Source organism: Populus trichocarpa, chromosome 10 (genome assembly GCF_000002775.5).
Source record: "Populus trichocarpa isolate Nisqually-1 chromosome 10, P.trichocarpa_v4.1, whole genome shotgun sequence".
Classification (NCBI taxonomy): Eukaryota; Viridiplantae; Streptophyta; class Magnoliopsida; order Malpighiales; family Salicaceae; genus Populus; species Populus trichocarpa.
The window spans coordinates 10,369,638-10,381,947 of NC_037294.2; the positions used below are offsets into that span (position 1 = coordinate 10,369,638).

The 12,310-nt window shown below is 35.0% G+C and overlaps 1 protein-coding gene and 2 long non-coding RNA genes across 5 annotated transcripts; all 3 read left to right on the top strand.

The window, feature by feature from the left end:
* The first annotated feature begins 632 nt into the window (after positions 1-632).
* Positions 633-4,328, top strand: LOC7492430 (protein WVD2-like 3). 3 transcript variants are annotated; one of them, XM_024611051.2, is made up of 8 exons: positions 702-997; positions 1,735-2,302; positions 2,518-2,600; positions 2,717-2,810; positions 2,946-3,017; positions 3,160-3,270; positions 3,480-3,728; positions 4,135-4,328. In XM_024611051.2, the coding sequence occupies exons 2-8, from the start codon at positions 1,739-1,741 to the stop codon at positions 4,141-4,143; spliced, it is 1,182 nt and encodes a 393-aa protein (XP_024466819.1). In that variant the 5' UTR covers positions 702-997; positions 1,735-1,738; the 3' UTR covers positions 4,144-4,328. The 3 variants fall into 3 exon arrangements, with proteins under 3 accessions (XP_024466817.1, XP_024466819.1, XP_024466818.1); XM_024611049.2 differs by lacking the exon at positions 4,135-4,328 and having other exon boundaries at positions 633-997; positions 3,480-3,967; XM_024611050.2 differs by lacking the exons at positions 702-997; positions 4,135-4,328 and adding an exon at positions 1,103-1,375 and having other exon boundaries at positions 3,480-3,967.
* A 376-nt stretch (positions 4,329-4,704) lies between these two features.
* Positions 4,705-8,203, top strand: LOC112329006 (uncharacterized). Its single transcript, XR_002984454.2, has 4 exons — positions 4,705-5,034; positions 5,389-5,571; positions 5,705-7,279; positions 7,830-8,203. It is a non-coding gene; the product is annotated as an uncharacterized LOC112329006 (long non-coding RNA).
* Positions 8,204-9,631: 1,428 nt separating this feature from the next.
* On the top strand, positions 9,632-10,995 carry LOC112328928 (uncharacterized). The gene is made up of 2 exons (XR_008060275.1): positions 9,632-9,734; positions 9,984-10,995. It is a non-coding gene; the product is annotated as an uncharacterized LOC112328928 (long non-coding RNA).
* The last annotated feature ends 1,315 nt before the right edge of the window (positions 10,996-12,310 follow it).

A 12,310-nucleotide genomic window follows, 5' to 3' on the forward strand; every position in this document is an offset into this window, starting at 1 on the left:
CTTAGCATAGAATACAAAGTAGTAGAGTTAAGAGTATAAGAGATTCCTAGAGGTGTGATGATGATAGAAAAAAATAGCAAAAACAAAAAGGATTAACCAATTTTTTTTTTTTTTTATTAAGAGATGTATGAAAATGGTAGAAAGAAAATGACAAAAGCAAAAAGGTTAATAAAATAAAATAAATAAAAATTTAAAAACCCTAATGATCGCGAGTAGTAAGTCAGAAAATATTAAAGAATTCAGTACAAGAAAATCACTTACTTGATACTATGTTAAAAATGAAAAAAAATTATTATAATACTATTTTATTGTAAGACTGAATATTTGGATATGTCTTATAATTAATCGGTTAGATACACGTGATATTATTATATTTATTTAAATATATATTTATTACTAATAAAAACTTAATTTATCTTTAATATTTATACTAGATTAATGAATCTAAAAGTTCATTTAGATTTCAGTATGCAACTAACCATCATTTTGTAAGTTGGTGATTTATTAGTTCAATACATTCTATTATTATTATTATTATTATTATTATTAATTGTGATAAAATTCACTTTCTATGATTTGGAAAACTTATCATATAAGTGTATACAAAGAGATATTTTGTAAAATATTTAAGTACTCGTCACTACTCTAATGGATTGATCCAATTTTGGGAGTAAAATTCCGGAAATAGAAAAAATAAAAGTTGAGATCCTGAAACATAAGAAAACTACACTTTTAGAAGCCCTAAATTAACAGCGTTCTCAATTTCAAAATTCAAATCGTGAAGCAAGTAACGGCGTGTAATGCGATGACAGAGGGAACACCGACGAGACGCCCTTAAAAACAAGAGTATAAAATAAACCAGTAACAGAAACAAACACAGCTCCACAAGACAAACAGAAAGCGAAGAACAAATAGCAGAAAAAACAACAACAAACACACATAGAAGAAACCTTGGTGTTGTTTCCATATTCTTACTTAACAGATCGGGCTCAAAACCGTGAGTTATTTACGAAACTTGCCACTTTCTGATTCAATCTCTCTCTCTCTCTTAATTGCATGCATGTAATGCAGGTTCTAATTCATTATTGGATTTTTGCTTCTTCGATCTTTTCGGTGTCGTTTTGCTTGCTCCTTTAGTTCTTATCATCTCTTCGATCTATCTTTGATTTTAGTTTTGGTTTTTTGGATTTTTACCGGAGAATCTACTTTTTTTTTTCTTTTTAGTTTGCAAAACAAATCTGATTCTATGTTTGTTTGGTTATTGAGAAAATGCAGCAAAGGAAACTGACAGAAAATTAAAGCTTCATTGTTCTAAATACAGTGGAGTTATTCTTAGAGAGTGAAAGAGATAATGTCCAGTTATTTCCTTATAGTGGTAATTTTTGTGTTTCCTTGAGATTTACGTGATGCTTATCGTCTATTAAGCCTCCTTGTTTTCCCATCTCTCCAAAATGAGTGCTATTGCTGTTATATTTACCAATTTCCATTTTTAATGGAATAATTTGCTCAGCTAAAAAGAAAATCGCTTAATTGGAAAATGGGTTTAATTCTTTGTTGAGTCTGCGTACCTGGGTTTATTGTCATAATTACGGATTGGGCATACCCATTTTGTTAACTTCTTATTCTCTGATTGGAGGGGACTGAAGCGGATGTAGCAAAGTTTTTCCATGGACACGGAAATGGATGAAAATATGAGTATTAATGTGATTTTGATTCTTGTATTTCTTGATCCAGTGAAATGGGCATAGAAGTTACTGACGTCTGCATGGACAAGGAGCCAAATTGTGTCATCGTTTATTCAAATGGTGTCTCCCATGATCCAACTCATGAAACTGTTCCTGACGACCATGGTGTTCTGGAATCCTATGAACCTATCAATGGTGTTCCAGAGCTCCATAGCTCAGAGGAGAGTACTGAAGCGAAGGAATATGTGGTGAAGGAATGTACCACTGAAGTCTCAGTTGAGGTTACTGAACTTTCCCATGCTGAAAAAAGCAAGGAAGATCAGACTGTAGTATGCTCAAATTTTGAGGATGGCTTGAAAGTGGAAAAGGTCAAAGCACTAAACCGGAAATCTAAGGATATCGGTCAGAAAAAATCGTCTACAAAGCATGCATCAAAACCTGCTCCTGCTGGACTTGCTCGAACAAAACACACTGTTCCGCAGCCATTTGCCTTAGCAACTGAAAAGCGTGCTTCATTGGGAATGCGTCCTTCTGGCGAACCTGATATCACCAATGGTCTAAACAAATCATTCAAGGCAAACAATGCGCTACGTCCAAACCCTATAAAGCAGAATCAGGTATCTGCTGCAACCAGGCATAAGTATTTAATAATTGTTAATTTAGCCATGTGTCTGTTCTATAATAATAATAATAATAATAATAATAATAATAATATTGTTTCAGCATGTGAAGTTGAGCTTTGATATATTGGGAAATCATGTTTTAATTTAATCAAGTGATTGGAAAACTGTACTCCTAGTTAATCCTGGAACTCTTGTTTGCTTAACTGCAGCCACTTTCTGTGTCAAGGAAGCCATTGCAACCAAATAATAAGAAGCATCCAGATGAGGAAGATAATTGTTCTGTCACTTCCTCGTATCCTGTTTCTAGCATATTAAGTTTGAACCAGTTTTCTTTTGTGCATTTCTTAAACTTCTGTCACCTCTGTAGCTCGATTTCTTTTTTATATTTCATACCTTGACTCTGCATAGTACCACAGCATCTGCACGGCCTGCTAAGTCCAAGCCAGCTGCTGTGGCAGCCCCTGTATTTAGATGCAATGAACGTGCTGAAAAGCGGAAGGAGGTACTGCCTTTATCTCTTTGTTTCATTCAGAGTTGAAGTTCTGTTTTCTTTCTTTCTTTTTTTAATGCAAGTTCTTCGGTTGAAACATACCTGAAGGTGAAGACTCAACGGTTTTATTATGTTTAAATCTTGTAGTTCTATTCAAAGTTAGAGGAAAAACATCTAGCATTGGAGGCTGAGAAAACCCAAAGTGAAGCAAGGACCAAGGTAAAGTATTTCAAGAAGCTTGATAGCAAAGTGTAGTTAAAGTCTCTCTCACACATCGACTTTAGCTGTTGACATTTCGTCGTCAAAGCAAATGATCCTGATGTATTTCTTGATTTGTTGTCATTCGATATCAAATTTCAAGGAAGAGAAGGAGGCAGCCATCAAGCAACTGAGGAAGAGTTTGATGTTTAAGGCTAGCCCAATGCCAAGTTTCTACCATGAAGGACCACCGCCTAAGGTTGAACTAAAAAAGGTACTGCAGGCAGACTCATACCCCTTTCCTGCCATTGTTGTAAAGATTTACAGTACAGGTTTCCTGGGATGTTATTTTTTAACTACTTAAATCATCGAAGTACTTGGCAGAGGTTGATGACAGAAGATTATGCACGGAAGCCAGTTTCCTAGGATAACAAATTTATTATGATTAGAAACTTGACTAATCTGCTTTCATCTGACTGTCAGCTGCCACCAACACGTGCAAAATCACCAAAATTGGGCCGAAGGAAGAGCTGCAGTAATGGAGTGAATTCATCTCAGCCAGACAGAGTGAAAGGAGCTTGTGGTGATGGAAATAACCAAAGTCAGGGTATTTTCAGAGAAGATACCAGCAACCCTGTTTCTCAGCACAGTATCCCGAAAGGCCATGTCATTTGCAAATTTGAAGATGAAACTAGGCAAATGGAAGGGATAGATGAGTTGATTCCACTTGAGGTAAGTGGACAGAGTTTTGCAGGCATTGGCCTTCAGTCTTAATATGGTGTTGAGTTCTTAATTCTTAATTTATGAGAAACAAAATGTCCCAATTTTTCTCCTTCTGCGACTGCTTGAAGAATATGAATGTTGTTCCCTTTTAAGTTGCAAGGACTTGTTGCAGTGTTTATGTAATGTATCAAGTGTAAATTTCCTGTAACTTATGCTATCTATGTAAAGCATTCCCTTTTTTCTGTAAACGGCTTGCATTTTGCACTTTTGTTGAGTAGTCTTCTTACTGCTGGGGGTCTATTTTGCTTTCTTTCTGTTTGAAGCACATGATTAGGAAAATGTGAAACAAGCTGCTGGTGTTCCAGTTTTTCTATCCCTGTTTTAATCGAATCTTTTTATATTAATCTGACAATAGGGTTGTTAAAAGAAGAAGAAGAAGAACAGTGGACGTTGTAGAAAAACAGGAAATCTGAAGAACTGTACGTGGTGGGTACTGATTTTCATATAAAAATAAAAGTGAATTGATTGCATTTAGTGAAGATTGTGTACTTGGGTGAATTTGTATGATGATGTGAATGATGTTTTCTAAAATAATCCCGATTTATTTCTTGGGTTGGGCGTCTTCGGTAATCAAGCAAGAGATATATTCGAAACACAAGCATTAGTAGCGGTGGCATGTGAGTTATAAGATAAAAATGACTATCATCACAATTCAGAAGCAAGGTATATACTTTTATAATTTGATTCTTAATTATTGACTCAAATAATTGTTATAAATAGCATTTGATTTAAATAAAAAAAAACTTATTATAAAATTGAGTCAAAATATTCAACCAAAAGTTATTAATGAAATTGAGACAAAATAATATTTGAAAAGTTTTAAAATATTATTTTAAAATATTTTAAAAAATAACTTATATCACGTCAACAAACATCTCTTAAAAACAATTCAATGGGGCCGAACTGTCCAGCCTCTCAGTAAAGAAGAAGCCATTAGGTTATTAATCTCAATTCAGTCCGAAATGAAATTCTCGAATAGGGATCCCATTTATCCCCAGTTTCCATTTTGGGTTGTTAAAATTATTTATCTATTTTTTATTTTTTATGGGTTTTTTAAAATATAAAATAACATATCCTAAAGTTGCCAGAAAATTGAAAAAGGGAACGCATCTGCTCTTCCTTATCTTCCCATCATTACTATTGGATAGAGAGCAGAGACAGAGATTTCGATGGAGAGAATGCGAACATAAACAAATTTAACAATCTTATAAAGGAAGTTTGAGGGATCAGGCCTCACCTAATAATACTTATTAAGGTGAGTTAAAAAATCTTACATTTTCTCTTAATCTCCGCTTTTAGTTTCATAAACAATCTTGATTCGAACCTGTTTATGACCTGTCTTAGCTTAAGCCTGAACTGGGGCTGTCGCTAAGTCCATCTTTTTTTAAGAATTTATTTGTTTGTCTGTATAAGGGAATGGGTTTTTCTCTTGAATTTAGAGAATAGATTTGATGAATAAATGAACCAAACTCTCTATAGTAAAGGAATGGCTCAAAATGTTTTTTTTTTTTTTGTACTTTTAGTCATCTCTTCCTGTAGTGTTTGTTACTGTGCAATTTCATTTTCTTTGCAATATAGCTTTGTTCAGATGTTTTAGCTGACAACGCAGGTGAAAGGGTGAAGACATGAATGCATTCAATGCTTTCAAAGCCCAAGTTTTATATAACCTTGGTAAGGGGCATTCCAGGAACTAGGAGACTTCACAGGCGTGCCGTAGAGGCATCGCGTCTTGGCAAGTGCAACCAGACTTTCATGCGGTGGAATACTCCCACAGTCAGGGATGATCCAGCAGGTATAGTATCAACTCGCAATGATTCATAGAATTTAGTTTATTATAAGGAAAAGATTTGTTCAAATATTTGCAGTTTCTTCTACTTTTAGGGCATTGTGTTCTAATACATTATTTAATTTTCCATCGGGTGAAGAGGTTAGTTGTGGTTGAAATGGAAGAGATGTACAAGGCCCATAAACAAAAATGAGGTAAACCACCAAGCTGTTCTCTCCCCATTGGTCGTGGACCACTTGCCTGCCTCTGCAAGCGCTTCCTCTTAGAGCTGGCGTTCTTCTAATGCAAATCTTTTGAGGTCAGCTCTGTTTCTTAAAATGTGCATTTGTTGCTCAAGCTATCTGTTTTCAAGCAGTGAATTTACTAGAAGTATAGTTGATTTAGTAAACTGGAATTGCAGCTTTCCTTGGCCTATCTAGTGGGGCAGCGGATTATAGATCTCTTTTATGTGGTGTTTACCAAGGAACAAGAATTTCCAACGCAGCAATGTCATTCACGTTTTTTGAAACTTTGTAACTTGACAGTTGGTTTTGAATGGTTTAATCAGACATTGATGCCCAGTCTTAATTTGGCGGTGAAATCTTAATTTATAAGAGGCAAATCGTCTCAATATCTCTTGTTTTTGGTGACTGCTCTGAAGAATGTGAATGCCACCCCCTTTATAAGTTGCAAGGGCTTGTTGCAATGTTTATTTAATGCATGAAGGGTAAATTTTCTGCAACTTGTGATTTCTATATAAACCATTCCCAATTTTCTTCAAACAACTTGGTCTTGAACTTTCTGTTTGGAACACAGGGAAAGTGTGGCACAAGCTGCTGGTCTTCCAGTATTCGATTCTTATTTTACATGCTTCAATTATCTGACTTCACTATTCTATTAATCTGAGAATTGAAAACAAAAGTAGAAATTGTGCATCTGATAGAAAAATTGGAAAGCTATGTAGTGTGGGACTGAGACTTGCAATGTTAATATACAGTGGTATGAATATAATGAATTTGTGTGTACCTAATAGTCGTTTGTTGGATTGTGTTCTTAAATGGTTTGTCACACACGCACAAAGAGGATGTAAAGTTAAGGAGGCAAGTATGGGGGTCCCCTAATGCTGGTATGTGCTTTGTTAGAGTGGAAATTTGTGCTTTTGCTAAATCTTTGTTTTGCATTATTATAATAAGCGTCATCATGAAAAGCTCTTAAAGCAAAAGGAAAAAAGATGCCCATGGAGCGTAAAGCACCTTGTGTTTAAGTGTTTTTGGTAACCAAACAGCAAAAGGAGACCTTTTTGTGGTGAAAAAAAAGTTGCTGGTCAAAAGGACTTGCATTAAAATTGGGTCTACTTTCAGCTCTTGAATTCCAGTGCATCTGTCAATTTTCTGTCCCAGATATTGTTGCATCAAGAGAGTTTCTGATTTTTGTGCATCCGCAAACTAGGCTACTCAATAAATGAGAATTCACAAATCTGAGAGCTCAAATAATGTTGTTTTGATTCATCAGATTATTCAATTCTTGTTCAATACTTGGCTGCTGTGAATGATTCCAGATTTTTGTGGTAGATGCTGGAATTAGGTCATTCTTTTAGTTGACGTTCTTGTTCACTTGTGTTCGTAATACATGTTCTTTGCTGTTTGTAATGCTCTTGTTGTAGGGTTATCTCTTCTACCTGGTAGCTTTGATAATGAAAACTTCATATACATATAAACCATCTCGATAAGGTTAGGTAAGACCCATACTTTATACCGGAATCGTTTTACTTCCAATTTCAGTTCTTTTTGGCAAGTCAAACCGAAATATAGTTTAATGTATAAAATATTGCTAGAGAAAAAAAGAGTCGGATTATGCAGAAAATATAGTTAATTCAAGGTTAAAAAAAAATTGACATGGTTTTTAATTAATAATATAATTCTTTTGTCTTGGTAATGAATGCTAGTAATGTTTGAGAGTGAGTTTCAACATGTTTTTTGTTAAAATATTTTTTTTTTGTTTCAAATTAATATTTTTTAGTGTTTTTAGATTGTTTTTACGTGGTAATGTTAAAAATGAATTTTAAAAAATAAAAAAAATATTATTTTCATGCTTTTCCGAGTAAAAAAACATTTTAAAAAACAACCGCTATCATTTTAAAAGCCTTGGGACTTGTGGCAGTTGGAACATAATGGTTTGAGAAGTAAATTGCTAGTATTTTCCCAATTTGTTCTTGTGAGAACTAAGAAGTGGGTATTATTATGCAGCAGTATTGCAATCTGATACTACTTTTTTTGTTTTTTCAGATTTCTCCGATGGAGTATTGTTAGATGAGAAGGCAATTACTACTTCAATAGCATACTATCTTTCATGCACCTGATATGGTATTTGATCCCAACTATGCATTCTACAGTCCAGCTTCAGTGCCCGTGCCCTCCAAGGCCTAAGCAGAGGACTCCAGAGCTGTTTTTCAGAGCAATGGCATGTTTCTTTAATGTCATTTTCCCATTATTTTTTCCATCTGTACCAGCTACCAAGCCAGTTGATTGATTATTGAGCTTTTAGTAAGAGATGGATTATTAGGATTTTGAAAAATTGCAAGTAGTTGATTAACTTTCACAAACATGGTAGTAGTCAAGCTATACAGTGTGCATCACTTCATGAGCTCCTTTTCCCCCTACTTTTTTTTGGTTCCCATGCCCACTCCTCCGCTCTTCTTTATGGCTCTGTTCAAAGCTTTAACAGGCCAACCTGTATTTCTTTCCATTTAAGCTTGGAATCGAACTGTGTATGGCAAACATTGATGAAGCTTCTCTCACCTCCTATCTTCCCCTTTTCCTCCAGTGGGAAACCAAAAGAAATATCCTTTAAACACCCTTGTCAAGATCATCGTGCATCAACAAGTCCCGAATTTATTTATTTTTTATTCATTTCATTTTTAAGTGCTCCAAGACGAGTATCAAGTAGTTCCTTCCTTGAGCAATGATTAATAACGGCAATTTTTAATAGATTTCTTTTATTAACAAACGAGCATTCGACGCCATATATCTCCCATTGTATAATTTGCATATCATTAGAAGTCTTACTATTAAGAGATGAGAAAGTTTCAGAATAATATAAATTAGATTTTATCTAATAATTTATATTATTTCTAGAAACATGAAGGTATTTTAAGCTTGAAATTTATATAAATCTTTGAATAATGATTATACAATGATACTATGTCACAAGCCAATTCAACCCAATAGACAGGCGGGTGGGAGATAGCTTTTGGTATGCTTTCTGTTATTAGATGGATACCGACGCTAGAAACTGACAAAAAGCTCTTGTTTTGACCTCAATTTTGTACTAAACGCTGTAACGGGAGCCCGGTTATTATTATCAATCATTGACGAGTAGCCTCCATTTTCTCTACCAAACTACTTGTTTTTATTATTAATTCTCAATCCTTGACATATACACTCGAAATCCCTGTACTAATTTACAAAGGCGTTTCGAAATCCCTGCACTAATTTTGGGCTTGTTTGGTTGTGATGCAAGAACACGGCTGAAATGTTAAAAGCTGTACAGTTCAATCCCTGGACCTATAGGCAGTGAGGATTACAATTTGCGTGCAAGAAGCAAAGTGAATATTTGGGCACTCAAAGCAAACAAAGCCAAAGTTTCTTCTCCAACACTGTGTGAAAAGCATGATTAGAAGGGTGGGGGGGCAGCTGTAGAAATTGGGATTCCATGTCAATATATGACCCACAAAAAGATATAGTCTAGCTAACTCGTCCTCTGTTCTCACGTATATAAGGGCCCATGAATGCATGGCCAAATGTCAAACAGTCTCCTCTCTTTGATTGCTACACAGTTGAGGGGAATGCTGTCTGATTCGAGACCATTCACTTTAAGCACACATTCATCTTTCGAATGATCTCGGACCAGGCTTCATTCCCCCCAACTCAAAATCACGCGCTAATTAACCCTCAATCTCCCAACTTTAATCAATGGTTTGGTGTCCGAGCCGGCTCCACTGCAGTTCTCTCTCTCACAAGATTTGGCAATCTTGCATTATGTTTAGCATTTCAGTTTATGTCTCTTTTTCATTGTATTTGCAGCTCGCAAGAAAACCCTGGTGAAGATCAAGAAAGCACGTACATACATGAACAAAAAGATGCTTATTAAGGGATCGGATGTGATCAGCTAGAATCAAGATATCCAAACAGGTATGCCTGCCATGTTACTTATTTTATACTGCAACTTTTCCGGTGATGACTATATGTAGCTTCCATTGTGATTTTATCATTATTGATTGTAAAACTTGCTTGGAAATTGCAACCAAAAGGACATGATCTGATGCAGAGGCCAATCCTAGTTTAAAGCATGATAGATTAATCAAGGAAGTTGATCTACTGGTACTGCAATGGTGTGTCAGTACTTTGTGTTGAACCATGCAACTTGCCAAAATTATGTAGGGGTGCTGTGAATATGCAGTAACTAGCTAGTTAATTAAGAAAATCATGTCGACAAAGATAAATAATGTATCTCTCAGAAGAAATTTGAGGTGTGGAAAAATACCGTTGAAAATTTATGTTTTCTTGGAGTTCGGTTCCAGATGCCACCTCCTCTAGCCTGCACTACCTTTCTTTGTTTTTTTACAAATTCGTTGAAAAACAGAATCGGGTGTTTAGTGTGAAAATCTGACTGAAAAAGAGGGTTAAAAAAAATACTACAAACAAAGTCGTGTTTCATCTTTTCGAGGTTGAAATTTTGGCAATTTGGCTTTGCTTGTAGAGAGCTGCAAAGAATATTGAAGCTTGATGTAGCTTTTCACTTTATTTGTTGCATGAGAGGAGTGAGTGTCTAGTATCAATATGCTTTGAACTTGCTCCTTTTCCACATTAAGACTGTCATCATAACCCAGCTCCTTACTCATTAGCCCATCCCTTCCTTTTTGATGCCAAGTGGGTCAGTCAAGTGCTATCCCACCATGTGGATCTGTTTCTCCTCATCCTGTTCTTAGCCCATAATCTGATACACGTACGCCATTAAACTACTTCGTGGCTCATATTCCATGCGGGTTTGCTCTGCATGAGAATTGAGCAAAGTAGCAAAGCCACCATGTGAATGAATTTAGGTCCTTGGCAAGTAGTCCTTGTTCATTACCATATGCTCTGTTGAACACTTGAACCAGTAATAATCTGTGAACTGCTAACCCTTTTGTCTCATATATAGTGAGATCTGACCATGAGAATCAACTATCTACTTCACATGTTTGATTTTCTGACTCGAAGAGGTAATGGAGAATCCATATAAAATAGAGGCCAGCTGATGAAATTGATTGCATAAATGGGTGAAGGGACAAAACAAAGAATTGCATTGGATAGGGGATACGCTGTAAGAGTCACTATCAAGATGATTCATTCATCAAGAACATAGACTGGAGGGAATGGAAATATAATCTCTGCTAGTCCTTAATTTACTACATGAGATCACGATATCTTCTTTGCAAGTATTTTGAAGCCATGGCAGAGAAGAGTATCATTTTCGTACTCATATTTTCATTACATATATATGGTCGTCCGGTATCAGAATCTGGCAAAATTAACAGGCCATCTTCGGTGGAGGAAAATGTATACAAATCCATTCCAGAAATGATCCATGGCTGTTATGAAGTTATGCTTGACAGTCTGGCTACACTTGTTGCTGGCAGCATTAGATTTTGGGAAAATTCTTCAATACAAGATTATTATACAAATCAACACCCAGACAAATTAATCTGGGTTTCCCTTTCATGGGATCTTGAAACAACCCAGGATTCATCCGTTACAGTATCGTAAATGACATCATTTTGTTGGCAAGAGAATCGTAGGAAATGACATCATTTTTGTACGATCCAATGGATATGGGTGGCCCTTTGTCCTTTACAAGCCAAAGATAGAGGAGTCAAAAGAGAACGAGAGACATCTTGAGTGGGTATGGCAAGGAAAAAAAAAAAAAAAGGGTATTCCCTATGCTCGATAAAGTCCATATTCGATACTTTTTACTGCTTTTATTTTTCTGTGACTTGACGACATGAAATTTGTTAAAAAAGCATTCAACAGCTAATTTGAAAAACACTTGAAAAAAGGCTGTTTGAAAAGAGAGAAAGTGAGATTTTGTTGGGCATAGGACTCACCAGATATTGTGCCCAAATATATTTTTCTTTTCCTTTTGAGATTAAAAATATATTATTTTAACATTTTAATATTAAAAATATATCAATAAAAATCATGACCTCACAATCTTTTTTACTTGCAAGATTATCGATGTGATGATGTATTCTATGAGTGAGAAAAAACTTGAAAAACCGATTAAACCAAGAAAATCAGAAAAAAAATAATCGAAAAAATCAAATCGTAAAAAAACCCGATTAATCCGATTAAAATTTTAAAAAAACCGACCGGTTCGTTTCGGTTTTATAAGCCTGAAACCAAACCGAACCGAAAAAACAAAAAAAAAACCGAGCCAAACCAGTTTGAATCGGTTTTTTTCCAAAAAACTGAACCGAAACCAGTCGGTTTGAACCGGTTTCGGTTTTTTTTTTTAAATTCGGTTTGGTTGCTTTTTTTTGATAAAAACCGAACCAAACCGAAAATGATCATCCCTCCTGTATTCTATAAGTATATGTAGAGTATGATATATATTATTTTAAAAAAATATTATTTTATTTAAAAATATATTAAAATAATTTTTATTTTATTTTTTTAATTTTATTTTTAAAATCATCACACCTAAATAATTTAAAATCAAATTAAAAACT

Excerpts from the sequence above, each read along its gene's own strand:
- LOC7492430 (XM_024611049.2), top strand. The coding sequence starts at position 1,739 with ATGGGCATAGAAGTTACTGACGTCTGCATGGACAAGGAGCCAAATTGT. Across the intron at positions 2,303-2,517 it reads ACCCTATAAAGCAGAATCAG|CCACTTTCTGTGTCAAGGAA; the intron begins GTATCTGCTGCA and ends GCTTAACTGCAG. Across the intron at positions 3,018-3,159 it reads AAAGTGAAGCAAGGACCAAG|GAAGAGAAGGAGGCAGCCAT; the intron begins GTAAAGTATTTC and ends TCAAATTTCAAG.